The 23,576-nt window shown below is 37.5% G+C and overlaps 2 protein-coding genes across 2 annotated transcripts in view; both read left to right on the top strand.

Annotated features, from left to right (window-relative positions):
- The first annotated feature begins 100 nt into the window (after positions 1-100).
- Positions 101-14,602, top strand: ints7 (integrator complex subunit 7). Its single transcript, XM_059356288.1, has 20 exons — positions 101-334; positions 485-614; positions 2,316-2,462; positions 2,658-2,795; positions 2,913-2,959; positions 3,424-3,623; positions 4,238-4,360; positions 4,453-4,570; positions 5,112-5,246; positions 5,364-5,461; positions 6,365-6,604; positions 6,880-7,017; positions 8,715-8,921; positions 9,252-9,446; positions 10,303-10,406; positions 10,526-10,594; positions 11,913-12,045; positions 12,576-12,674; positions 13,050-13,235; positions 14,216-14,602. The coding sequence occupies exons 1-20, from the start codon at positions 241-243 to the stop codon at positions 14,495-14,497; spliced, it is 2,883 nt and encodes a 960-aa protein (XP_059212271.1). The 5' UTR covers positions 101-240; the 3' UTR covers positions 14,498-14,602.
- Positions 14,603-15,950: 1,348 nt separating this feature from the next.
- mthfd1l (methylenetetrahydrofolate dehydrogenase (NADP+ dependent) 1 like) overlaps positions 15,951-23,576 on the top strand; it is a 51,382-nt gene continuing 43,756 nt past the window's right edge. Inside the window, exons 1-11 of the mRNA XM_059356802.1 lie at positions 15,951-16,336; positions 17,297-17,381; positions 17,643-17,693; positions 17,786-17,839; positions 19,012-19,136; positions 19,992-20,092; positions 21,382-21,518; positions 22,164-22,263; positions 22,366-22,427; positions 23,132-23,229; positions 23,361-23,534. Coding sequence (XP_059212785.1) covers positions 16,104-16,336; positions 17,297-17,381; positions 17,643-17,693; positions 17,786-17,839; positions 19,012-19,136; positions 19,992-20,092; positions 21,382-21,518; positions 22,164-22,263; positions 22,366-22,427; positions 23,132-23,229; positions 23,361-23,534 — 1,220 coding nt within the window. The 5' untranslated portion in view covers positions 15,951-16,103. The remainder of the gene's footprint in view (positions 16,337-17,296; positions 17,382-17,642; positions 17,694-17,785; positions 17,840-19,011; positions 19,137-19,991; positions 20,093-21,381; positions 21,519-22,163; positions 22,264-22,365; positions 22,428-23,131; positions 23,230-23,360; positions 23,535-23,576) is intronic.

Below are 23,576 nucleotides of genomic sequence, written 5' to 3'. Positions count from 1 at the left end.
TTTTTGTGATTCCTGCAAAACTTGAAAAAAATAGTCAAGCGATTATTTTAACAGGGTGACGAATAAGATAGATGACATCGACAACGACGAGAGCTTTATTTTGAAAACCAAAACTGTAGAGCGGAAACATTATTCACCGGTTTGAGTGTGTCCTGCTCGCCGCCTGTATAATGAAATGCTAACGGCTCATGTGTGCAAGTCTTTTCTAGTAAAAACAAACAAGCGAGAAATTAAACTATAATGTCGCTTTCAACCGCGCGTTCATTCCTGTCAGAGGCTTGTTATGGCGAACAAGAACTCGACGCTAATTCCGCTCTTATGGAGCTGGACAAAGGTGCGTTAGCTAGCTCGCTAACACGTTAGCATCGGTTGTAGTCTGACCCTGTGTGTTGTGTATTCTCCATTTGTCGGTTTTACTACATTGTACTGATAATATAAGACGCCCCTACTTGGTTGTGACAAGTTCAATTGTTTTTAATTGCAGGGTTGCGGTCTGGAAAACTAGGAGAGCAGTGTGAGGCCGTGGTGCTCTTCCCCAAACTCTTCCAGAAGTACCCCTTCCCCATCCTCATCAACTCTGCCTTTCTGAAGCTAGCAGACATCTTCAGACTCGGGTATGGGTGCTTTTTAACTTGGTACTAGCTGCTCAGTGACAAAAAATTCTCCCCAGTGTAATGGTTGCTAATAAACTAAGAACTGTCACATTTAGGCAAAAACAAACAATTTTGACAAAAAATGACATAGGCGATTATTTTAACAGTGTGACGATATTACATCATTTTGTGTTTTTGTGCTGCCAGTTACCTGAATTTCGTGTGGGATAAATACAGACTCTATCTAGCTATCTATCCTTACAGCTGTCAGTTTGCACATAGTGAACAATAATCCAGTCTACTACAAGATTACAACAGCTATAACTCCAAATATTGCACACACCTCCCATTACTACTCAAGGCAATTCATCAGAATTAATAAAAAAATAAAGAGCAGGATACAAAATCTGTATTCTAAATGCCCATTGTGCAATACAACTTATATGTGCAATAACACTGATATGTGCAATACAATTAATATGTGCAAGACACACTACCTATCTCGCCTATAGCATTTGCAGTATTTTCGATGGTAATTTATTTAGTTTTATATTTATTTATCACATCACACAGCCATGTCCTTGTTTTAGCTCAGTGTCCTACCATAATTTTAAATGTTTTACTCATGTTTGTTTTGTTGTTATGATTGCTTTAACTATGCACCTTAAGCAGTGGTACTCCAAATGATGTTGTATAGTTGACTATATAATGACAATGAAGGCTATTTGATTTGGTTGATTGATTTGAATACACTAAGAATACACCCCTTAGACAGATTAAACAAAAACAGCCTTCATTTAAAAGATTAAAAAAAAAAATTGATTGGAGGGCTGATGCATCAGACTACATTACTGAGAGCTGTACTCTCAGGTAGGATAGCCTCCTCCGCCCATCTATAGGCTCTGTCATTGGAGCACTTTTACATATAAGGTGATTCTCTATCTGCTCCCATACTGCCCATTTGTCCCTTTCAAGTAGGAAGGTGACAGACGATACCACTCAAATTACATTCTCAGAACTTTTTATGTGGTTTCTGTTCCAAATGGCCATATGTGTATTGGAAAATGGGCGCTAAGTGGTTACAGAACTGACTCTTTTAAATGCTCTCTTTGAAGTGTAAGTTTTCTTTGCTGGATTTTAAATCATAAATATATATAAAAATATAAATGGCTAAATAAATGGCTATATATTTGATGCCATTTCCCAATCACCCCAAGCATAGTTTTCTGCATTATATGTTCTGTAAAAAAGGTTTTCATATTGGCTCATATAAAGAAACATATACACTAATACAACAGATATTGATATATCTGTCTTCGGCCAATATATGCTGATACATCGTCTGGCCTCCAACTTTTGGTTTTATTTTGTCTCCTTTTGTGTTTCTGTCTGTTTTATCTCTGTATTTTATAACATGACATCCATGCCAGGTAAAACTACTGAAAAGAGGTTGTTGGTTACATCTGCTTGCTTTCATTAATTTCATGTTATTATTGGAATGCTTTTATTTTTTGGTCACTGGGTGAACCTAGAAAACAATTTGAAGACATTTGGTGCCCTGGTGACTCATCATAAGCAATGTTTTAAACATGAATAAACACATATTGAATGAAAGATTAGTTAATGAACAGTAAATACTCATTAATAACATGTCTGTGGTGTGAAACTGCATTAATTGATGGACCTCTTTGTTTATAAAAGCTTTTGTCTCTCTGATTTCAGGAACAACTTTCTGCGCCTCTGTGTGCTCAAAGTAACTCAACAGAGTGAGAAACACCTCGAAAAGATCCTCAATGTGGATGAATTTGTCAAAAGGGTGTTTTCAGTCATTCATAGCAATGACCCTGTGGCCAGAGCCATCACACTGAGGTAATAATGCTCAATGTGCTAAGAAATTTTAAAAAAAGTTTATGCTGGTTAGCACAGGATTTCTGATTTGTAATGGAGGGAACATTATATAATCATGCTGTATTCTTCTACAGTCCCAGAAAGAATGAGTGTGACTTAGTTTCCAGCTTATCTGAGGCTTAAAGGAAACTATTTCCTGTTGTTTTTTCTGTTCAGGATGCTCGGTAGCTTGGCCTCCATCATCCCAGACAGGAAGAATGCCCACCACAGTATTCGCCAAAGTCTGGACTCTCATGATAATGTAGAAGTGGAGGCTGCCATATTTGCTGCAGCAAGCTTCTCAGCACAGTCAAAGTAAGAAATCTTATTGCTTCACCTGATATGTGGTGCATACAGTCTATATACATATATGGTGAAGTTTGGATGAAGTACATTTGTGATTTTTTATTTTTTATTTTTCCTGATTTTCAGAGACTTTGCAGCAGGGATTTGCAACAAAGTCAGTGAGATGATTCAAGGTAAATTCTCTATTCAGTGCTAAAAATGTCACAGATCAATTTTAGAAAAACAACAGCTGCCTGGGTGACATTTTTTTACACTTTGAATATTTGGTAAATAATCTAAACAATGATAAAACAAAACAAATCAAGGCCTAAAACAGCCGATTATTAGTTAATGCATCATAGAGATCATAGTTTAGACAATTTAAAAAAACTTTTATTGAAGAAATAAGCATCAATATGTGCTCTGTGTGATCAAAATTAAACATACAACTAATGTACATTCAAATACTAATTCAAGAAGAAACTGAATGTAGGGCCAGCACTAAGACATATACTGTGAAGACTAAGACTGTGAATACATATTTTTTTATTCAATCCACAAATCATTTGTGTCGCTTATCATCATCCATGCAGGACTTTATATTACGCAGGTGTTGTTGTTGTTTGCAGAGTTTTAATTCCTCTCGTCTCTCCCTCAGGTTTGGATACTCCAGTGGAGCTGAAGCTGAAGTTGATCCCGATGCTGCAGCACATGCATCATGACGCCAGTTTGGCCTCCAGCAGCAGAGAGCTCCTGCAGCACCTGGTCAGCTCTTACCCCTCCACCCCGATGGTCATCGTCACGCTGCACACCTTCACACAGCTGGCTGCCTCCTCCCTCATCGACATCCCAAAACAGGTAATGACAGAGCTGCACCTCATTGTTACTGGTTAGCTGCTGTAATGGGACTTTCACATATGGAAATGTTTCTCTTTGAGTCAAAAATATACATACTGAGGACATGCTATCACTCAACAGAGTAAAAATGTTCAACATGAAAGATTAATTAGATTTTTGTAAGTTACATTACAGTTAACATTTATGTCATTTTGTTAAATGACTTTTAGAGTTCTGTCTGACATATGTTACATCTTAAATATTGTAGGTTCATCTACCTGTAAGTTTAGTTTGATTGTCTATGTTTCCAAAACACATTTACATTGCATACATTTTGGAATATTTTATTGACTAAGCTCCAGAGGTAAGGTGAGGTCAGTTTACCTCAAAATTGTACTTGCTTTCTTTATTTAATGCATATCAAGTTGAGATATTCCATTATCTTTATTTATTTGTGTACATGTATTTATTTGCGTATGTTTTTAATTGTTGTGTTCAAATTAAAATATGACCCATGTGCCTTGATTGATTCAGTATCGACTGAAATAAAACATTATCTCTGAGATAAACTTGGTACCCCTGTACCTTATTAAAATCTAATGATCAACTTTTTATTTAATTCCTTATCCGTACAGTTGCAGCTCCTCCTTCAGTACCTGAAAGACGACCCAAGAAAAGCTGTGAAGAGACTCGCAATTAATGACCTGAAGCTACTGGCTAAAAAGGCTCCTCACCTCTGGATCAGAGAAAACACCCAGGTAGAGTTCCTGATGCTGACAGCTGCTCTGTATTGTTGTCCTCATGTTGATTTTCAGAACTGTAGGTAATCGATTGTGTTTGATCTCTGCAGACTCTGTGTGAATGTGCGTTGAGCAGCCCTTACAACAGTTTGAAGCTGGGGATGTTGGCTGTCCTCTCCACCCTCTCTGGAACTATTGCAATCAAGCAGTACTTTAATAACTTGACAGGTTGTGTTCACTTTTTAAATGTAACAAAATTGTTCTTATCACACTGTGTATTTCCTAAAGGATGTACGAATTTGATCTCAAACAAGTTTTAATTCTGAAGACGGAATTACGCAGGACTAGAGCCTGCCCCATATGGGATTTCTGAGGCTAATGCAGATTTGAGAGGGGGAAAATTCATTAATAACCAATATGGTGGCCGTTTGTCAAACATAAAACTTTATTTACTCATTTTTAAATTTTTTATCATAAAAAAAAGAATTACATGTCAGCCAATTTTATAAATGATAACTGAGATAACAAAGAATAAATAGGAATTTTAAAAAAATTAACATCATTATTGTTCAGTTTTAGTCAGTTGACTGACTATTAAGGAAAAAAAACATTTAAAAAAAAAAGTTTCATATCAACACATATCAGACAGCATATACCTCAATACTGATATGCCTTTGAAAGGCCAATACTGGCTGATAATATCTGTCAGCCAAATATCTGTTGCACTCTACTCAGGACTGATGGGTATCCTCTCAAACATTCTTCTCAGGTGGCTCCTCGGTTCCCCCGCGGCTCACTGACCTGGTTAAACTGGCACAAGAATGTTGTTACCACAGCAACCTGGCAGTTGCTGCTCACGGGGTCATAGTGCTCTCAAACATCGCCATTTCCTGTCCAGAGAAAGGTTAGTTTCAGCAAGTAATGTCCCAGGGTTAGAGCTCATCAATGGCTCCGTCCCACATTCATCCCACTGAGGTTTCTCTCTGAGTTTATTTAAGTGTGGCTGTATTCTCCACCTCAGATATCGTGCAGTTGGAGCAGGACACAGTTCTGGGAGTGGAGTCTCTTCTGATGCTTTGCAGTCAGGACAGCTGCCCCAGCTCACAGGCCACACTCAAAGTAAGACGACTTTATAACACAAGGCAGAAAGCACAGACCTCATTCGGTGCCAGCCCACATGTGTTTATATATGGAAAATTGTCACGTTCTGTAACCTGGCATCAAATTCCTGGTCCGATTTGTAGAAACTTTATTTCTAAAGCGCCTTTTAAAAACACCACCTCACAAAGAAGAATGATGTCATAAGGCCAACAGAGATAAGGCCTAAGAAAACAATTCTTACATAAAAACGATAAAAGAAAATCTGACAAGACAATCTCAGATACCAAAGAAAAGTAATTAAGTCATAAGAACAGAATTTAAAGGAAAAAGCTGACTATATAGAGAATAAAATAGAATAAAAAACCTAAGATGGAGAACATTACATAAAAGCAAAAGTGGGTTTTAACACTTATTTTTTAATGAGGTAGTTTCACATTTGAATAAACATTTAAGCAATTTATACTGTATTTTATTCAAGCAAAGTTCTTGTATGACTGCTTATGTTTTTTTATTCATTAAACATTTGAGAATTTCTGGGAAAATAAAAAAGTCTTTGTAGAAAATCATACAGGAAAACCAATGAATCTCATTGAAAATGACATCACATTTTAAATGACATCCAGCTGTAATCTGTCAACCCGGAGTGCTTATGTTCTTGATCATCACCGAAATAGAAAACTGCCCAGTTTGAGCCATAAAGGATGCTATATTTTTACTTTCAGGACACAAAAATATCCCAAATTCTGTTTATGTTGTGTATTTTGATAGCAAGGCAATTATACATGCAGCTGCCATCTTCACAGTATTCCCACAGTCATTAAAAAACCTGGAAAAGTAGCAAAATGTCAAGCCAGGAACATTGTGGATTTAGAAAAATCCTTGAAAATTTATGGAATTTTGCTGTGTCTGTGTCAACCGTAGACGGCCCTCACCTCGTTGGTCAAACTGCTGAAGAGTCGACCTCATCTCAGCCAGTCAGCGGTGGACTTCCTGCTGGGCCAGCTCCACCTATCCTGCGACTCCTCTCGCGTTCTCATGTGCCACGCTCTGGCAGCCATCGCCACCCACCTGCCGGTGTTGGGCGACGGCATGCTGGGAGATCTGGTGGACCTCTACAGAGTGGCCAGTCACTCCTCCACTGACAAGCAGCAAGAGCTTCTGGTGAGAGACGGAACATGAGTCACACCTCAGCTGCTGCTTAGGCAGTAAATTAAAGCTCCAGGAGATTCACAGCACTTACACGTAGCTTTTGTTGTTTTATTAAGCACAAATTGGTTCATTTTTAGCTGGTGCGTTACTGTTTATACCCAGCTATGTTAGAATAGCTTGCTTTGTTTTCACCTTTAAAATTCTTTGTCTTTATTATTCTTTTAATGCCCTCATCCGTCCATGATTTTGGATTTCGACACTCCTCTCCCCCTCTGTGATTGCTGCAGGTTTCCTTGGCCACAGTGATTTTTGTTGCTAGCCAGTCGTCTCTTTCTGCCGAAGTGAAGACGGTCATCAAACAGCAGCTGGAGAATGTTGCTAATGGCTGGACGGTGTACCGCATCGCACGACAAGCTTCACGCATGGTAATCTCTCTTTTTTTTTTAACATAACCACACCTGTGCAATAAAATGGCTTTAGTGTTTGTAGAGTCTGTGAAGGTCTTCTGTGCCAGGAGCATCTATTTATGTGAATTAACCCATCAGACCTCAAAAAGCACCCTCTAAAACCTTTTTTGGGGAAAAAAATGCACCGCCTCTGTAGCAGATGAAGACATGAAATAAAAACCATTTGATAGCTAAATTCTAAATAAATAAAGAATCTAAATTCTCTTAACTGTAGAGAATTGCCTTTGCCCTAAAGTGCATTAACATGTTTTAAAACATCAATAAATAACAACAACATTTTTTTAAAAAAGTGTGTGTTTTGAATGATCCTGTCACTGTTCAACTTTATTTTCTGTTTATTCCCCTTTTGCCTTCCACACGTGTATTTCAGCTAATCTCGTTGCATTTCAGAGGTTATGTGTCTTAAAAAAACGACAAGATAATCCAAAACACACATACATCTCTCCGGGTCTTAAAGGTGTATACATGCAGACGTTGCATCCAGTCTAATGGGGTTAGAAGGTGTCAAAAGAGCTGACAAAGCCAAATCCTGCACATGAAACATGACATCTCAATAAATTAGAATATTGTAGAAAAGTTTATTTATGTCACTAACTCAATTAAATTTTTTTTTTAAAAGCACATTATATAGATCCATTACACACAGAATTAAACATTTCATGTCTTAATTTATTTAATTTCTTCTAATTATAATGACTAGTGCAGTGCCCGTAGGAAGTATCTATTCGTATAGTGGGGGGTTAAGTAGATTTTTCAATTAGCTGTTATATTATATTGCATGTATCTCATATCAAATGATTATGGAAATTACACTAAGCAACATGAATGTCATCCCTGAATTACATAGTAATGCAACATAAGAAGTGAATAAAGCTAAATCTCCGCTTAGCATGCAAATCGTGAATAACAGAATTTGCACATTACATGCAGACCACTACAACGCCTGCAACTCCATAAAACACTTAGTTTTCATAAGGTACGCACACCATCCAGCACATACACATTAAACATTGATATTCGCTGGAAACTATTTGAATATTATTGGACAATCGAACCTTGTAGCGTACTTTAAAACTCCTAAAGATAGGTATGCTAAATAGACTTACAGATGGGACGAGTCAGGCGTGGAAATCCTGATTGAATTGTGTTACTGACCAGGTGTAGGCCTATCACACAATGGGGTGGAGCTCCCCTAAAAGGCGTCCGATCGGAAACAGTGCAATGCTGCAACACGTCCTACGTACATAATGATATTTTAAAAAAATGTATTCAAAAATTTTCAAAATTGAGGATGCACACCATCTTGCCATGTGCAAGCCACATACGAAATCTTCAGTCTGACTAACGGTCAGCGAGATATGCCCTAGATACACATCCACACACACACACAGACACATCCACACACACAGACGCTTCTTGCTTTTATAGATTACATTTATTGATACATTTATTTATTGAAGACCTAAAATTCTGTGTTTAATATTACAAAAGACCAATTTGAAAAAGTATGTTTAATATGGAAATGTTGGCCTCTGAAAAATATGTCCATCTATATGACTCAATACTTGGTTGGGGCAATTTGTCTTGAACTACTGGAAATGGACTTTTCCATGATATTCATATTGAGATGCACCTGTATTATCATTAATCTGCAGGGCTGCCACCAATTCTCCAGCGAGCTGTACCAGTGTCTGCGGACCCGTGTGGCATCCGAACACTTCTACTTCTGGCTGAACAGCCTGAAGGAGTTTTCCCAGGCGGAGCAGTGCCTGAGTCACGTGGAGGACGGAGACTACAGTGGAGCCATGAGCGCAATCGCCGAGGCCCTGCGCTCTTACCAAAAGGGCATCGCTTCCCTCACGGTCAGTCATCTTTCAGGCGTCTGCTTGTCAGAAAACATTACTATAATACCTCATCTTACTACACCAGTGACAGATGCCTAAAGGGATATTTTTGTTTTTTTTTAAGTGGGGTTGTCTGAGGTATTTATCCATATTCAAACTGTCCCTTTAGCTGCTGATGTTCAGTCTGGAGAGTCTTGTCATTGAAGCTGATTACACAGAATCCTAATTGTTAATGGATTAAGTCACCTAATCCCTGACTGTATCTCGTTAGGTCAATCTTAAAGAGACCTGTGTCATTGTTTAGCGGTAGTGTTTATGTGCTGTTACCTGATTAATCCCTCCCTGCAGGCTGCCAGCACGCCTCTGAGCCCGCTCACATTCCAGTGTGAGTTCATCAAGCTGCGGATCGACACCCTGCAAGCCCTGTCGCAGCTCGTTTGTACCTGCAACAGCTTGAAAACCAGCCCGCCTCCCGCCATCGCCACCACCATCGCCCTCACCTCAGGCAACGACCTGCAGCGGTGCGGCCGCATCGCCATGCAGGTAGATCACGTCTAGCGTGGTAGCTTCAGTCTCCTTTTTTACAAGGCCACAGGATAAGGCTTAGTGATTAATCCAATTTATTTACAACTTTGGCTTCCAAAACAAGATAATAGAGGTAAAAGAATTATTGTTCTGTTCAGAAATATGCTCTTGTTTTCTCCTAAATCCATCCCTTCTTTTACAACCCTTTTGCCTGTTTTTGCTGACTGGAATATGTTGAATACAGTTTATCAAAATTTTGAATATATTTTTTATTGTTTTCAGTAGGTTGTAAAAGTGCACAACAACAAATTTGATCTGCCTTATTTTCCGGCTGATTTATGTATATATTTTATATTTTTACATTTGTTTAGTGGTTTTCAGTTAGTTGTAAAAGTGCAATAACATTACAATATAGTTGTTTTTTTTAACATACTTTTTTATATTTATTTGTCTATCCATTTTTTTCTATATTTTTTAATTAGTTGAATTATTATTATTTTAAAATATTATATTTTATAACATTATTTAAAGCTCAAGAAAATCCACAGTTAAAAAGTCAAGTTGTTGTTCAATAAATACATGATGTTTCCAAAGTCAAGGATAATTGTGTTAAATAATCATGATCACAATATTGACCAAAATAATGGTGATAATGGTTTTTGCCATAATCAAGCTGCCCAACTACAGAAAGTCAAGTTTTAACACAGAATAGCAGACTACAAACTCACCAAATTGATAGATGGCCTTCATTTGTGACTTTGCAGAGGATGTTTTGACCCATATTAATTATCAGAACTTAATCATAATGAGCAAATGAGATGGTTCAAGTGCAGTCAATCATCAAGTCCCTGTTTTTTTTTCTCCTTTTTCTCAGATGAAGGTTTGCATGGACGACTTCAGAAGTCTGGCAGCTCGTTATGCTGATCTGCACCAGTCGTCGTTTGATGCAGATTACGCCACCCTCCGCAACGTGGAACTGTATCCTCAAACATCCCTCAGTCACAGTCACACTCACACTTTTTTGCAACCCTGTCTTTTGTACTTCTGCAATGTCCTCTTTCTTTAATGTCGGTTCTCTTTAACCTCCAACTGTTCAGACAACAACAGAGCTGTTTGCTCGTCTCCCATGTGATAGAAGCGCTGATACTGGACCCGCAGGCAGCCAGGTGACAGTCAACATTTAATTTCGTATCATTTGTAAACTTCTGAGAAAACTGTTGTAGATTTAATGACTTCTGCCTTTTTATTAATGAACTTGCTTTAGAATTTATTTTTCACTTACTTGATGTGAAACGATGCAGCATATTATCCGATATTCTGTGTGGAAATATTATATCGGTACAACACCAAATATCTGTATTTAATTATATAAATGATTAATATTGCAAAGACAAATTAGGCTTTTAAAGCTGTACTATGTAAATATATAATATAAATAGTTTAGTTTGTTAAATGCATGCAACATCTATAAAAGGTTTTTATAACAAAGTTGGTCAGAAGTGTTGGTTAGAATAAAAACATCTGCTGCAAAAAATTACTATAATAAATAAATAACTGAAGTAAGATTAATTGGTAACGTTTTATTAGATAAAAGAGATGTTGACGAAGTTTTCCTTTGGGGACCCAATATGCAGTAATGGATCACAATATATGTTATTGCCAGAAGTGGAAACTAATTAAATAACTTTACTCAAGTACTGTTCTTAAGTACACTTTTTAGGTACTTTACTTGAGTATTTCCATTTGATGAAACTTTATACTTCTATTTCACTATATTGTGAGGCAAATATTGAACTTTTTACTCCACTACATTTAGCTGCCAGCTTTAGTTACTTTTCAGGTCGTGATTTAACATGAAAGTCATACGGTATTATTGCGATTTTAAGCATTTTGCGATATGGTGAGTATATAATATATATAATGTGATTTAACAGTTATCTGCATTTTGTGTTCTCGAAAAATAAATTCAATCAAGAATTGTTTTGTCAAATAAGAGAAAATTCTCAGTCTATTCATCTCACTTCAGTCTTTTTATTTCTCCAAAACGAGAGTCAAACCCACAGACTGACCAACAAAGTATTCAGTCAAACTGAACTGAACTGATATCAAACGTGTATGGACGACAACAACTGCAGCATTTTCTCAAATTTTCCTCAACTTTAAGCTTCACTGCTCTGATTTAAAAAAATAAAAATAAAAACATTTAAAAAAGCCTAACTTTGCAGCGTTGTTTCAACAACTTCCAAACACATTTTGACTAACTTGGTATCTATAGATTCCTTAGTTCTTCTAGTTTCATATTATACCAGTATCTCCAGTAAAAAAACCTGGCAAAAATACTGACGGCCCGCCGTAACCCAAAATATCGATACTTGGCGCCCATCAATCGATTATATATTGACACGAAAAATATTGCAATGCTATGCTGTATCGATTTTTTCCCCCACCTCTAACAGATTGTCTTTCTCTCTTTGTGCAATCTAGTTTCCAGGAGTATGGCACCCTGGGGCCCGTCCAGACAGAGAGCGAATATGAGCGACGGATGATGTCGGTCTTCAGTCGTGTGTTGGAGGAAGCGGAGGGACTCACCAAGAAACATCCTCCTGTTTCACACCTGGTAAGAATAATTATGTAATAGGTTACTCGTGCAATTACAGTTTAACTGCCTGTTTTCCATGCAGGTTAGTTGATGATGTATTTTAATCTCATTTTTACATGATTAAATAAAGCAAAAAAAACTTGCAGCAACAGAACCGTGTATCACGAGCAACAGATTGCTCGTGATACACCACAGATTATATTATGGTCATTATCATGTGCAATATATCATGTGCAATATAACTGTATATTACATCCTGCCATGTCATCTGCACTCTACCAACTTTAATCCTTTGACACTGTATTTTATTTTTCTTCATATTGTTATATTTGTATTATATATACATATATAAATAATACATATTTTTGTCATTGTTTTTCTTATATTATCCAATATTGTGATTGTTTTTGTAATTGTTGTTGTGACTTAGAGCAATCTGGACCCAGAATTTCCTTTGAGATTAATCAAAGTTTTATCTTATCTTATCTTATCTTATCTTATCTTATATTATGATGTCATAAAGTGTATTGTTTGTTATTGTTTTACAGCATACAGGTTGTCTCTGTGATGCTGTCATAGCTTTGCTCAAAGTCCCGCTGTCTTTCCAGAGGTATTTCTTCCAAAAGCTCCAGTCAACAAGCATCAAGGTACAGTAACTAATTTTATCATCACTTTAAAGAGTAAAGAACCACGAAATGTTTATCCCAATTCACAACTACAGAATTTAAAACATTAAGAATGATTTATTTCCCTCATTAAATAAATTAATACAGTTCACTTTTACAAGTATCCAATTAGATTTTTTATATCCTCTGGACATTATTAGTGTACAGGGTGCCTTTAATTGTTAATAATAACTTCATAAACAAAAGGAAGAATGTGAAAACCACACCCTCATAACTGTGATTATTTTATTTGAGCTTATAAAGATCAGCCTTCTCTTGAAGTGTTTCAACATGCAGTACAGTTGCAGCTTCATACGACAGTCTTTCTATAGCTCTTTTGCTTTTTTATTATTCCAGCTCGCCCTCTCTCCTTCCCCACGAACGCCCAGTGAACCGATCCCAGTGCAGAGCAGCCAGCAGCTGACTCTGAAGGTGGAGGGGGTGGTGCAGCACGGATCCACACCAGGACTCTTCAGGAAAATCCAGTCAGTCTGTCTCAATGTTACATCAGTCCTCCAGAGCAAGACAGGACCTGACTACAAGGTATCCAGTGTTTACCTTCATCTTTGGTTATTGCTTAATTGGTTAAATATTTAAAAATGGTATAAATGTAAAGTCCATTCTCCTGTGCTTTTATTAAACAGAATATTTCTCTGTTTGGTCCATTTATTGTAGCATATATCTGATATTTTTAACCCTCAGAACCCCAAGCGTTTGTTTTTTCTCTCGTCACATTTTACTCACTGTGGCTTGCATTTTTCATGGCAGTATAACAGTCCTGCACCTCAATGGAAACAGTAGAGGAGGGAGAGAGCAGGAAGAATACTTTTTTTTATTTATGCAGTATAACACAGCTTAAAATCTAATACAAATTTAATTCAAATAATTTAAAAAAAGCAAATGCAAGTTGAATTTCTTGATAATTGGATTTACAAAAGCTTAAATAAAATAAAATTTACATAAACAATATTTTCTTCAATATTAATACCAAAAGTGACACCAATGTTAGGGAAAACATGCAGGCTCCACATGCTATACTTGTGCTATTGAACTATTTACATTTTTACAACCTCTACAACTTTTCTCCTCCTTCCCTCACTGCTCTATGTAAACAACCTGCTGTTTATTTTAAAAACTCAATATTTGTCACCTGACTGCCGGTCTCAGCCGAGTGATTTATGGCTTCTCAGTTGTTCAATGAAGCACAGAATTTAATGTTTTTTACAGGATCTGGTTAATGCAAACTGTTTATTTTTGGCCAAAACTTAAAGGACACATGAGGAATAAAGTGATTTGATGAAATATCACTATTTTCACCTAAGATTTGGTCATTTGGTTTCCTGGCAGATCACACACAGATCACACATTCTGGCTTTGATAAATGGTTTATTTTATTTTAAGAAAACATGCCTTTTCAAACTATGAGTTTAACCTGTCCAAGCAGTTACAGCCATACGTACTGTATTAATGCACAGACCACACTGTTCTGTTGATGATAACAGTCTAATATTTTCACCTTTTAGATGCCCCTCGACAATAAAACCAATGAGATCGAGCAGCGGGTGGAGCCCCACAACGACTACTTCAGCACCCAGTTCCTGTTGAATTTCTCCATCCTGGGCACTCACACCGTCACCGTGGAGGCCTCTGTGGTGGACGAGAGCGGCATCGAGTGGAAGACGGGGCCCAAGACGACGGTGTCTGTAAAATCCCTGGAGGATCCGTACTCCCAGCAGCTCCGCCATCAGCTGCAGCAGAGTGGAGCTCAGCCGGCTCCACAGAGGAGTGCATACGCTCGATTCTAAGCCAGTGTCCTCTCACTGCTTTAAGCTTATGTACTTGACCTGTTTTGTCTTGTAGAAACTTAATATGTACATATTTTTTTCAATGATTAAAAGCTTTAATTGTAATGCTGTGTGTAATCTTTTCAGCTGTAAAGGACAGATGTCCACACATTATTGGCCTTAAATATAATCTTGATAAAGATTTAGCAAAATTGCTCCTAATTCCCAGCCATATTTTTAATCTAATAGTATTTCACGCATGCAGTAATCTACAGGAGACTTTAGTATTGAAAGTCCTTGGATTTACTGGGTCATCAACTCTACATGGAGTGTAATAACATAAAGAGCCATTAGGGGGCAGAACAAAGTCATTTAATGGACATAATTGACTGAAAAGCACTAGAAAATCTCATGTCACTTCCAGACTTCTCTGAATTACATGTTATAATATCAGATAATCAGCATTTAGACTTTTGGATTAAATATTTATTTGTTTATTCCCCTACAAAATATTTTTTATGCTTTTAATGAATTTTTTTCCACAAACATTTATTAGCTTGGCTCTAAGTTATCTTAAATTATAACCTGAAATGACCAAATATATAATAATATTAATCCGTATGACAACTTGCATATGAAATATTGTAAAATTCCTTCTCGGTTCATGAGAAAAATGTTTAAATGTACTGCATCAGTTTTCAGTGTAACAGAAGTGTGCTGTGTGCAGCTGTAGTTGGTTGAAGACGTTGCCTGGTCAATTACAATCTATTGATTCCAATGTGATCTAAAGTCACAAGACTTGATGACCCTCTTTGACATTTTTGAGGTATCTAAGAACATGAACAGATTATTTTAAATGCAAATGTCTATAGTCCGTATTGGATGTAAAGGTAATAGTCGATGGTCTGAATTTACCTCCCCTCTGTCTGTATCAATAAAGCATGAGAACGAGCACTTAAAGTAACAAAAGTAAAAGTACATGTTTTTATGCATTTATGTCAGCAGCATTTTACTGTTGTCCCTGTAAGGCATTTAACTACTAAATAGATTTTAATTTGGTTTCATGCATAATCATTTAAAATTAATCAGATTTTTTCATGTTAAATTTTAATCTAAAAAAGTAATTTATGCTGTCAGCTTAATGTAGTGGAGTAAAAAGTACAAAATTTTGCCCCTAATATATAGTGAAGAAGAAGTAATGTGCAGCCCACTGCTCATTGCACTGTACTTCACTTGTATGTGTAAAAAAAAATGTATTAAATGGCGAGATTTAATTTCCACATTGTGGGATTAATAAAGGATAAACCTTGTAAAGTTACATAATGTGGAAATACTCAAGTAAATGTACTTAGTAACATTCCTCCACTGGTAGCATTGCTACTTTGACTGAACTAAAAGATCCGTGTACTTGATTCCGCACTGCTTGTGTTATCATAGCGCGTCACAATTGTGGGTTGTTCACAAATGGTGAGTGTTCAAAATTCCGACTGCCTCTGAAGACAGCGTGCCTCCATCAGGACCCTGTTGCCAGCTCACCTTTTTGTTCCTCCCGGAGGTTCAACCGCCGCTAACTACCGACTAAAACAAACTTAAACGACACGATTTAAAATAGCTCAAATACACAGCCATGAAGTTATCTATAGCTCGTAGTGCTTATGGCAGCCTTCGGAATACTCCAACCCGTCCGGGGAGCAGGGTCAGCAGCTTGTCGCGGCGATGCCCACCGGTTGGTCCTGCCAACGGTCGGTTGATCCTCCGGGCGGCGAGCGGTACCAGCAGCGGCGGTACCAACCCGAAACTAGCCGTCACCTTTGGGAAACCGTCCCAAAGAGATGATGGGTTTGAGTACAGCTCTTTGAGGTAAGGACTGTATGCATATTTGGAACCCAGTTTTAAGTTTTTAGTGTTTGTTTGTTTGTTTGTTAACGGAAAATAAGACTTTTTTCGTATATTGTTAAGTGATAAACGCGTTTCCGGTGTCGCCGGCTGTTGCTCGTGGCGAGCAGCCAGTTCCTCACGTGTCCCCGGTATCATCAGAGCGTCTCCAGCCAGATGATGCAACTTTTTCCCATTGTTGCCAAACAGTAGATGTTAAATTTGCCTGAATTCATTAGATTAGAGCTAATAAACCTTTAGGGTGAAGGGGTCGTGCTGAGTATTTTCGCCGTAACGTTATTAGACATGTAAAACATCACCATCTGCAGCCACTATCGTCACTGTGTGCATTTGCATCGATTAATGTTTTTCTGCGATTTGTATATATTTTTTTTCTAATTATGTATCTCTACTACTATATGACATCGTTTGTGATAAAATACATTAAACAACTGATCCAAGATAATTAAAAAACGGGCCTAATCTAGATAATGTTTACATTTTGTGCCACATGTAGGTCAGTGTGTTAAGTTAAGCCCCTCCCACACCCACCACGTGTGCAGTAACCTGGTCCAACCTAACAAGTATTTTTATTTTATTCCATTAAAAAGAAAAAATTCTGTTTCACTCATTAAAACGTCGTTGGTCTGTGTTAGGCGGGGTATTTCTCTAACTACAGCAAACAGTATTATATGAGTAGTAGTATAATGTGATCCGCAGATAATGGTGAATTTATATTATTCTGATGTTGAAGTGCCACAGTTAAGAAAGGCTCTTTCGGTATTGTTTTTATCTTTGTTTACATTTGGGCCACCAAAAATAATGTACCACCAAATTTAAGGGCTTTGTGGCCCATGTGGCCAGTGCTTAAAAATAATACCTTGCATCCCTGCTGTCTGTATCCTTAAATGGATGAATGCTAATTGTTTTTTTTTTTTTTCACAGGGCAGTGGTTCAGAGCAACAAGGAGGCAATGTTGGCTCTGCAGAGAAGAAATCCAACAGTTCAGCCTTTGTTAGCCATTATTCAGGTACTGTAGCAAACCAAAAAAGCTATGTCTTATTTGTATTTCCCGTTTTAGAAAGAAAGACTGTAAGAACATACACAAGGGATAATTTTGTGGAAGGTTGCCTGGAAATATTGTCAAACCTGATTGTAAAAAGTAGTAGTAGTAGTTTGGACATTTAACCAGCTTTGCCTTAATTAACCTTTATCTATTCTTATTGGTTCAAGATGTCTTTGTTATCTGGCCTCTGTGTTTGCTTCTCATTGTGCTTATTTTATCTTAAAGGCGAGTGACGATGACAGCTTGTTGGAGATCAATAAGAAAATGGCAGGAAGGGTAAATTCCTCTCTCGCTGTTCCTCTATGTGTCTTTATTATGCATATTTCCCTTATACACTAGTTCACCCTGTTCACCCTGTATTTCCTCAGATTGGTCTAAACATCACCCAGATCTGTCTGGCACAGGAGTGCAGTGAAGATGAAGTAAGTGAAGCTGACTCACAAATCTGGTTAATTTCCTATTTCGTAAGAAGACTCTTCCCACTTCTTCATTATTTAGCAAGTCAGGGCATGATCCTCCTGGCTGTTTGAATGTACTCATGTTATCATTATATGCTTTTGTGTAATTTCAACTGTAGAACTTTTCTTAGTCATCATATCTACTGTTACATGACTAATTCCAGATTTACTAATTGGCTTAGTCACTCTTTATGGGTCTGTTTTCATTTCTTTATTCAATCCAATTCAGCTTTGGCTTTCTTTGCAAGCTGAAGTCGACTCTCGAGCCATATAGAAAAAAATCGTTTTAGCTGACAGAACAGGACTTGCAATACAGTTCCTTTCAAAGCACTCTCTGCTGATCCTCTGCTCCATTTTTGCACACCTTTCCTCTTTCTTTTTTTTCAAAATCGCTCCCTCTCCCGCACTCCTTTATGTCTCCCTCCCTTCCTCTGAAATTACCATAATTTTTATGCTCTGTCAATAGCACAGACCTGTTAAATTTGATGGTGGACATGCTGTTACACTCTTTCACTTGTTCAAAGATACTTTACCTTTAAGGTGTGAAGGCTCTGGTTTTATAACATACACACTGTATTCATACCAGCATCAAGTTTAAGTTTAATTGGTTGTTTTGGTCTTAGATGACTAAGATTTTTTTAGTGAATTTGTCATTTTCATGCTCAAAATTATTTATTTCCAAGTAGTGTTGCAACAGTATGAGACTTTCATGGCACAATTACCATCTCACTTGAAACCTTTCCTATTGGAAGTATGTTTAAAAACATAAAGCATCGTCCAAATGATGGAAATATTGACACAGTTTGGCTGCTGGTATTTTGCATAGACTGTATATAAAGGTATTTTGTCATTGCAATAGAAACAATATTAAAATATATATAGATAGACATATATTGTTACAACCCTATTTCTAAGAAACTTACAAGTGCATCTCTAGTAAATATTTAAAGAGGTGGTTCTGCATGATTCTTTGTAGAGAAATTCAGTCTTGCAGATCTATTAAATCAAGTAATTGATTAGACGACAAAACCATGTAAGCATTACTTTATTAAAAACAGTTGATGACAGCTCTGCTTTTACTGTTGCAACTCTGGCCTTTAATTACATTCAATTTGTCTTTGTGTGATTGTGTGTAGATTGTAGAGGAGATTTTGAAATTGAATGAAGACCCCAGGGTGCACGGAGTCTACCTCCACCTCCCCCGAGCCTCGCTCACCAGCAGAGTGCTGAACACGCTCAAACCTGAGAAGGATGTAGATGGGTAAAAATCTTCACTATATAAATTTAATAATTGCATTTCAAACTGCTGTTTTCTTCTCTCACACACGGACATAACAGTGAAGAGTACAGGGTTCGAACAAAGACTTGGAAGTTTGGAAAATCCATTATTTTATCAGTTCAATGTTAGTAATGTGCTTGAATTAGAATATATTCCTTGAAAAAGAATTGATTTTAGACATAAACTGGTGTTTCATCTCAATTGCATTTATACAATTAACATGTGATGTGAAGGGTGAACATTTTTGGTTTAGGTACCTTGAAATTGCTTGAATTCAACTCTTAATTCATGAACCCTGCAGGTTTATGTCATGTAAAATCCATCATACATTTGCAACTGGTTGTACCGCATATCATTTTTATTGACATGCTGTTAAATGTGTCAGCAGTTGACATTTCTGTGCAGCAGCCTGCCAGGTGTCAGCTGACAAGTTTCTCTGCCTCAACAGAGATAAATGCATTGCCTCACATGCTACACCAAATCAGAAAGGGCTGCACAGAATTAATCTAAATGCAGGGTGTGTGACTTCAGCAGACACGCAAAGGAGAAAATTTGCAAGGCACCCTTCACAATCATCACAAATCAAAGAGAACTGGTTCAACCCAGGACGAGTAATTTGAAGCAGCACTGTTGCTTTTGCCACTCATGAATAATATGTGGCTCGTATGCATCCAATTTAAAATTCTATGAATGTACATTATGCCGTCTTCCACAGCATTCACATTAAATGCTGTGGCCAGTAATATGTGACTAGCTTCCAGGGAGAAGAATTATTGCTTTACTTTGATTATATATTATGAAGATTAAATATTTCTGTCCATTTTTGTTTTGTTATAGGATATCTGATTTGAATATTGGCCGTCTTGTCCGAGGGGACCGGAGCAAAGGCTTTGTGCCACCCAAAGCCAGCGCTGTCCTGGATGTGCTGGAGAAACATGGTATATACTTTGATATGTACTAGAGATGGGAGAAAAAATCGATACAGTGTAGTATTGCGATATTTTGCGTGGCAATATAATATTGATTCATGGCCGCCAAGTATCGATATTTAGCGTTACGACGGCCGTCGGGCCGGCAATATTTTCGCCGTTTTTGGATACTGGAGATACTGATATATGAAAGTACAAGATCTGAGGAATCTATTGTCACCATGTACGTCAGGATCTTGTTGGGAAGTTGTTGAAATAACACTGCAAATTAAGGCTTTTTTTATGTTTCATTCAAGAAAAATATCAGAGCAGTGAAGCTTAAAGTTGAGGAAAGTTTGATAAAATGTTGCAGTTGTTGTAGTCCATGAATTGTTTGATATCAGTTCAGTTCAGTTTGACTGAATACTTTGTTGGTCAGTCTGGGTTTGACTCTCATTGTGGAGAAATAAAAAGACTCAAGTGAGATAAGTCGACTTAGAATTTTCCCTTATTCGACAAAACGATTCTTGATTGAATTGAATTTTGTGCACACAAAATGCAGTTAAACAGTTAAATGGCAATATATTGTATCGCAATACTCACCATATCGCAATATGCTTAAAATTGCAATAATATGGTATCATGACTCAAATATCGGGATAAAATCATATTGTGGGGCCTCTGCTGATTCACAACTCTAATATCTACAGTAGCTGTAATGGCATGCAGCTGATAAATAAATTAGTGAGTTTGATAAGATTTAGCTACAGTCGTAGCAGACTGTAGTATCAAACTGGAGACATGTCGACTGCCATCCCCTGTAGATAACACATTGACTATGGATAAGTACCTCATACAACCCCACATCAATACATTTCCTAAGATCTGTCTGAGTATACCATGTGCTTAAAACCTGGTCGAAATGAGCACATGGTAAAGAATTGGGACACAGACAGGTTTTGTTTGAAAAGTATTTTGCAAATGTAGCAAATTGTTGTACCTTAAGATTGTGATGTCAAAACTACTGTATAATATAGTGGGTCAAAAGTGGCGATACAGTACAGTCATTCCCCGGCTGCAGTAACCAGACCCAGAAACACTGACCAATAAAGGCAGACCTGGCTTTTTGGAGAGGAGATTACAGGTATATTCAGGCAGATGGCATGAGAAACCCTAAATACAAGTATAAACTTGAAAATGAACATAATAGGTCCCCATAAAAACGTATCATGTACACTTGATTGCATGAATTTGGCTATAACTGAAATGTGGAACACTGACATTTTGGTTGCACTTAATGAATGAAAACATTTGTGCAGATGCTCCTTTGGAAGGGAAAACTGTGTTGCTGGTTGGAGGAGAAGGATCCCTTGAGGTGTCCCTGCAGTGCCTGGTTGAAAGAAGTGGAATGGTGGCTCTCAAGAGTCATTGGAGCTCCAAGAACCTTCAGAGACAGGTGTGTTCATATATGTGTGATTCTTTATTTCCTCTTTTATTTTTCAACATGTTTTTTTATTACTCAAAATCCCCTCATACCCAGTAGACTGTGAATGTAATTTGTTTGAGAATACATACGGCTAAGCCATGGCTTCTATATAAATGAAAAGGCTTTTTGAGTTTTATATCCTCAAACATCTGTTGTCATATTCAGTTGCTGCAGCTCAGTATGTGCAGTTTTAATATATGACCACAAGGTGGCAGTATCTGCTTGTCCAAACAACACCATGTGATAAAATGTGACATTTTTCTTTTTTAATTGGCATTTTGTTGCTTTATTGATAGTGAGAGATAGAAAGGGGGTGATAGAGGGAAAGACATGCGGCAAAGGGAGCTCAGGCCGGATTCGAACCCGGCTCCGCCGCAGCACACGGCATACATGGTTAGCGCTCTACCGGTGTGAGCCACCGGGACGCCCCCAAATGTGACATTTTTCTGATGAAATTTTTGAGTTAATTTATTTAAAAAAAGTTTTTTATGTCTGTCATAGACATAGAAGACATAACACACACATATTTTACAATCTTGAATTCTTCTTTTTGTTTTTTTTTATACTTTCCTCTCTTTGAAATACCTAATTCCTTCTCCTCTCCTTATGTCGTAGGTGATGCAGGCTGATGCTGTGGTCCTTTTAGAGGCAGGGGATATGGACGTCCCGCCCTCCTGGGTTAGACCGGGGGCCGCTGTCATTCGCTGTGAGACAGGTAGTGTTGAAGATACTGTGCTAGTCATCACAATCACTCTATACAGGCTCAACATGGTTTTTACTCAACATGTGCATTTATCATACTGTTTTTTTGTTTCAGATGAGCATGAGACGTCCTCAAAGTCTGGATTGGGATACCTCACAGCAGCTTATCGAACACAGGTGCGCCTCTTTGTTTTTTACTCACTATGTTTTACCTTCTTAGCTTCCTTACCTAGCTCTTTCACGATAATTATTATGTCCACTTATCGTTCGATATATAAAATGGACACAATAGTTTTTTTCTGAACTAAATATATTGTTGTTTACATGCCTGTTTGTTTACATAAGCCATCAACATTTTTTGCCAGTCGTGACTGCCCTGCGTCTAAAGGAACCACAACACTTTTATGGTGGACAAGTTGTTAAGCAGACTTTAAAGTAATGCTGCAAATGTTTGACAGGCAGTACGAATTACTGGGGGAAAAAACATTTTTTCAAGCAGCCATTCCAGCTGTTTATAGGTTATTTATAATATCAAATAATATTAATACACAATGTTTATCTCAGCGCATTTTTTGTTAGCAGAGCCTGAAAGTCTATTTTATTTGTTTTGATTGTAGTTTCTTTATTTATGATTTGTTTATCTAGGATATTTTAATATTTATTTTCTGCATTTCAATTCCACTGTTTTATATTCTTGAGATTAAAAAATGAATTGCTGTGGAAAGGGTAAGGATATACTTATTAGGTTCTAATATCGTTATAAAACTAAAACGACATTGATACGACACTATTGTTTATCGTAATAGTTTCTGGGAAAATATATCGTCCTAAAAATATGTTATCGTGACAGGCCTATACTTACCTACCTCTTTGTCTGTAAGAATGTGGTGCGTAGCTGCAGCTCGTGGATCAAAGAGCAGCAGTACCGACCCTGGCGTCTGCGCAGCCTCAAACTGCAGCCGCTGACCCCTGTACCGAGGTAAAGACTACTGTCTGCCAGGGAATGTTAAGAGTTTAACTTCATCTACCGCCACATTGAGATATATCACATCTTTGATGCTATAGACAGGATGTTTCTGAATTAATTGTTGTGCTTTCTTTGTCTGTCAGTGACATAGCGATTTCCAGAGCTCAGACGCCCAAGCCAGTGGACCAGCTGGCTGAGGAGATCGGCTTGCTGCCAGAAGAGCTGGAAGCCTACGGCAGGAGCAAAGCTAAGGTCCGACTCTCACTGTTGGACCGCCTCCACAAGCAGTCTGATGGGAAATATGTGATTGTTGCTGGGTACGTGTGACTTACTGACCGACTAAATTATTTTGCTTAATT

Source organism: Centropristis striata, chromosome 18 (genome assembly GCF_030273125.1).
Source record: "Centropristis striata isolate RG_2023a ecotype Rhode Island chromosome 18, C.striata_1.0, whole genome shotgun sequence".
NCBI lineage: Eukaryota > Metazoa > Chordata > Actinopteri > Perciformes > Serranidae > Centropristis > Centropristis striata.
This window is presented reverse-complemented; position numbering and strand designations above follow the sequence as displayed.

Excerpts from the sequence above, each read along its gene's own strand:
- ints7 (XM_059356288.1), top strand. The coding sequence starts at position 241 with ATGTCGCTTTCAACCGCGCGTTCATTCCTGTCAGAGGCTTGTTATGGC. Across the intron at positions 3,624-4,237 it reads TCATCGACATCCCAAAACAG|TTGCAGCTCCTCCTTCAGTA; the intron begins GTAATGACAGAG and ends TTATCCGTACAG. Across the intron at positions 10,595-11,912 it reads CTGGACCCGCAGGCAGCCAG|TTTCCAGGAGTATGGCACCC; the intron begins GTGACAGTCAAC and ends TGTGCAATCTAG.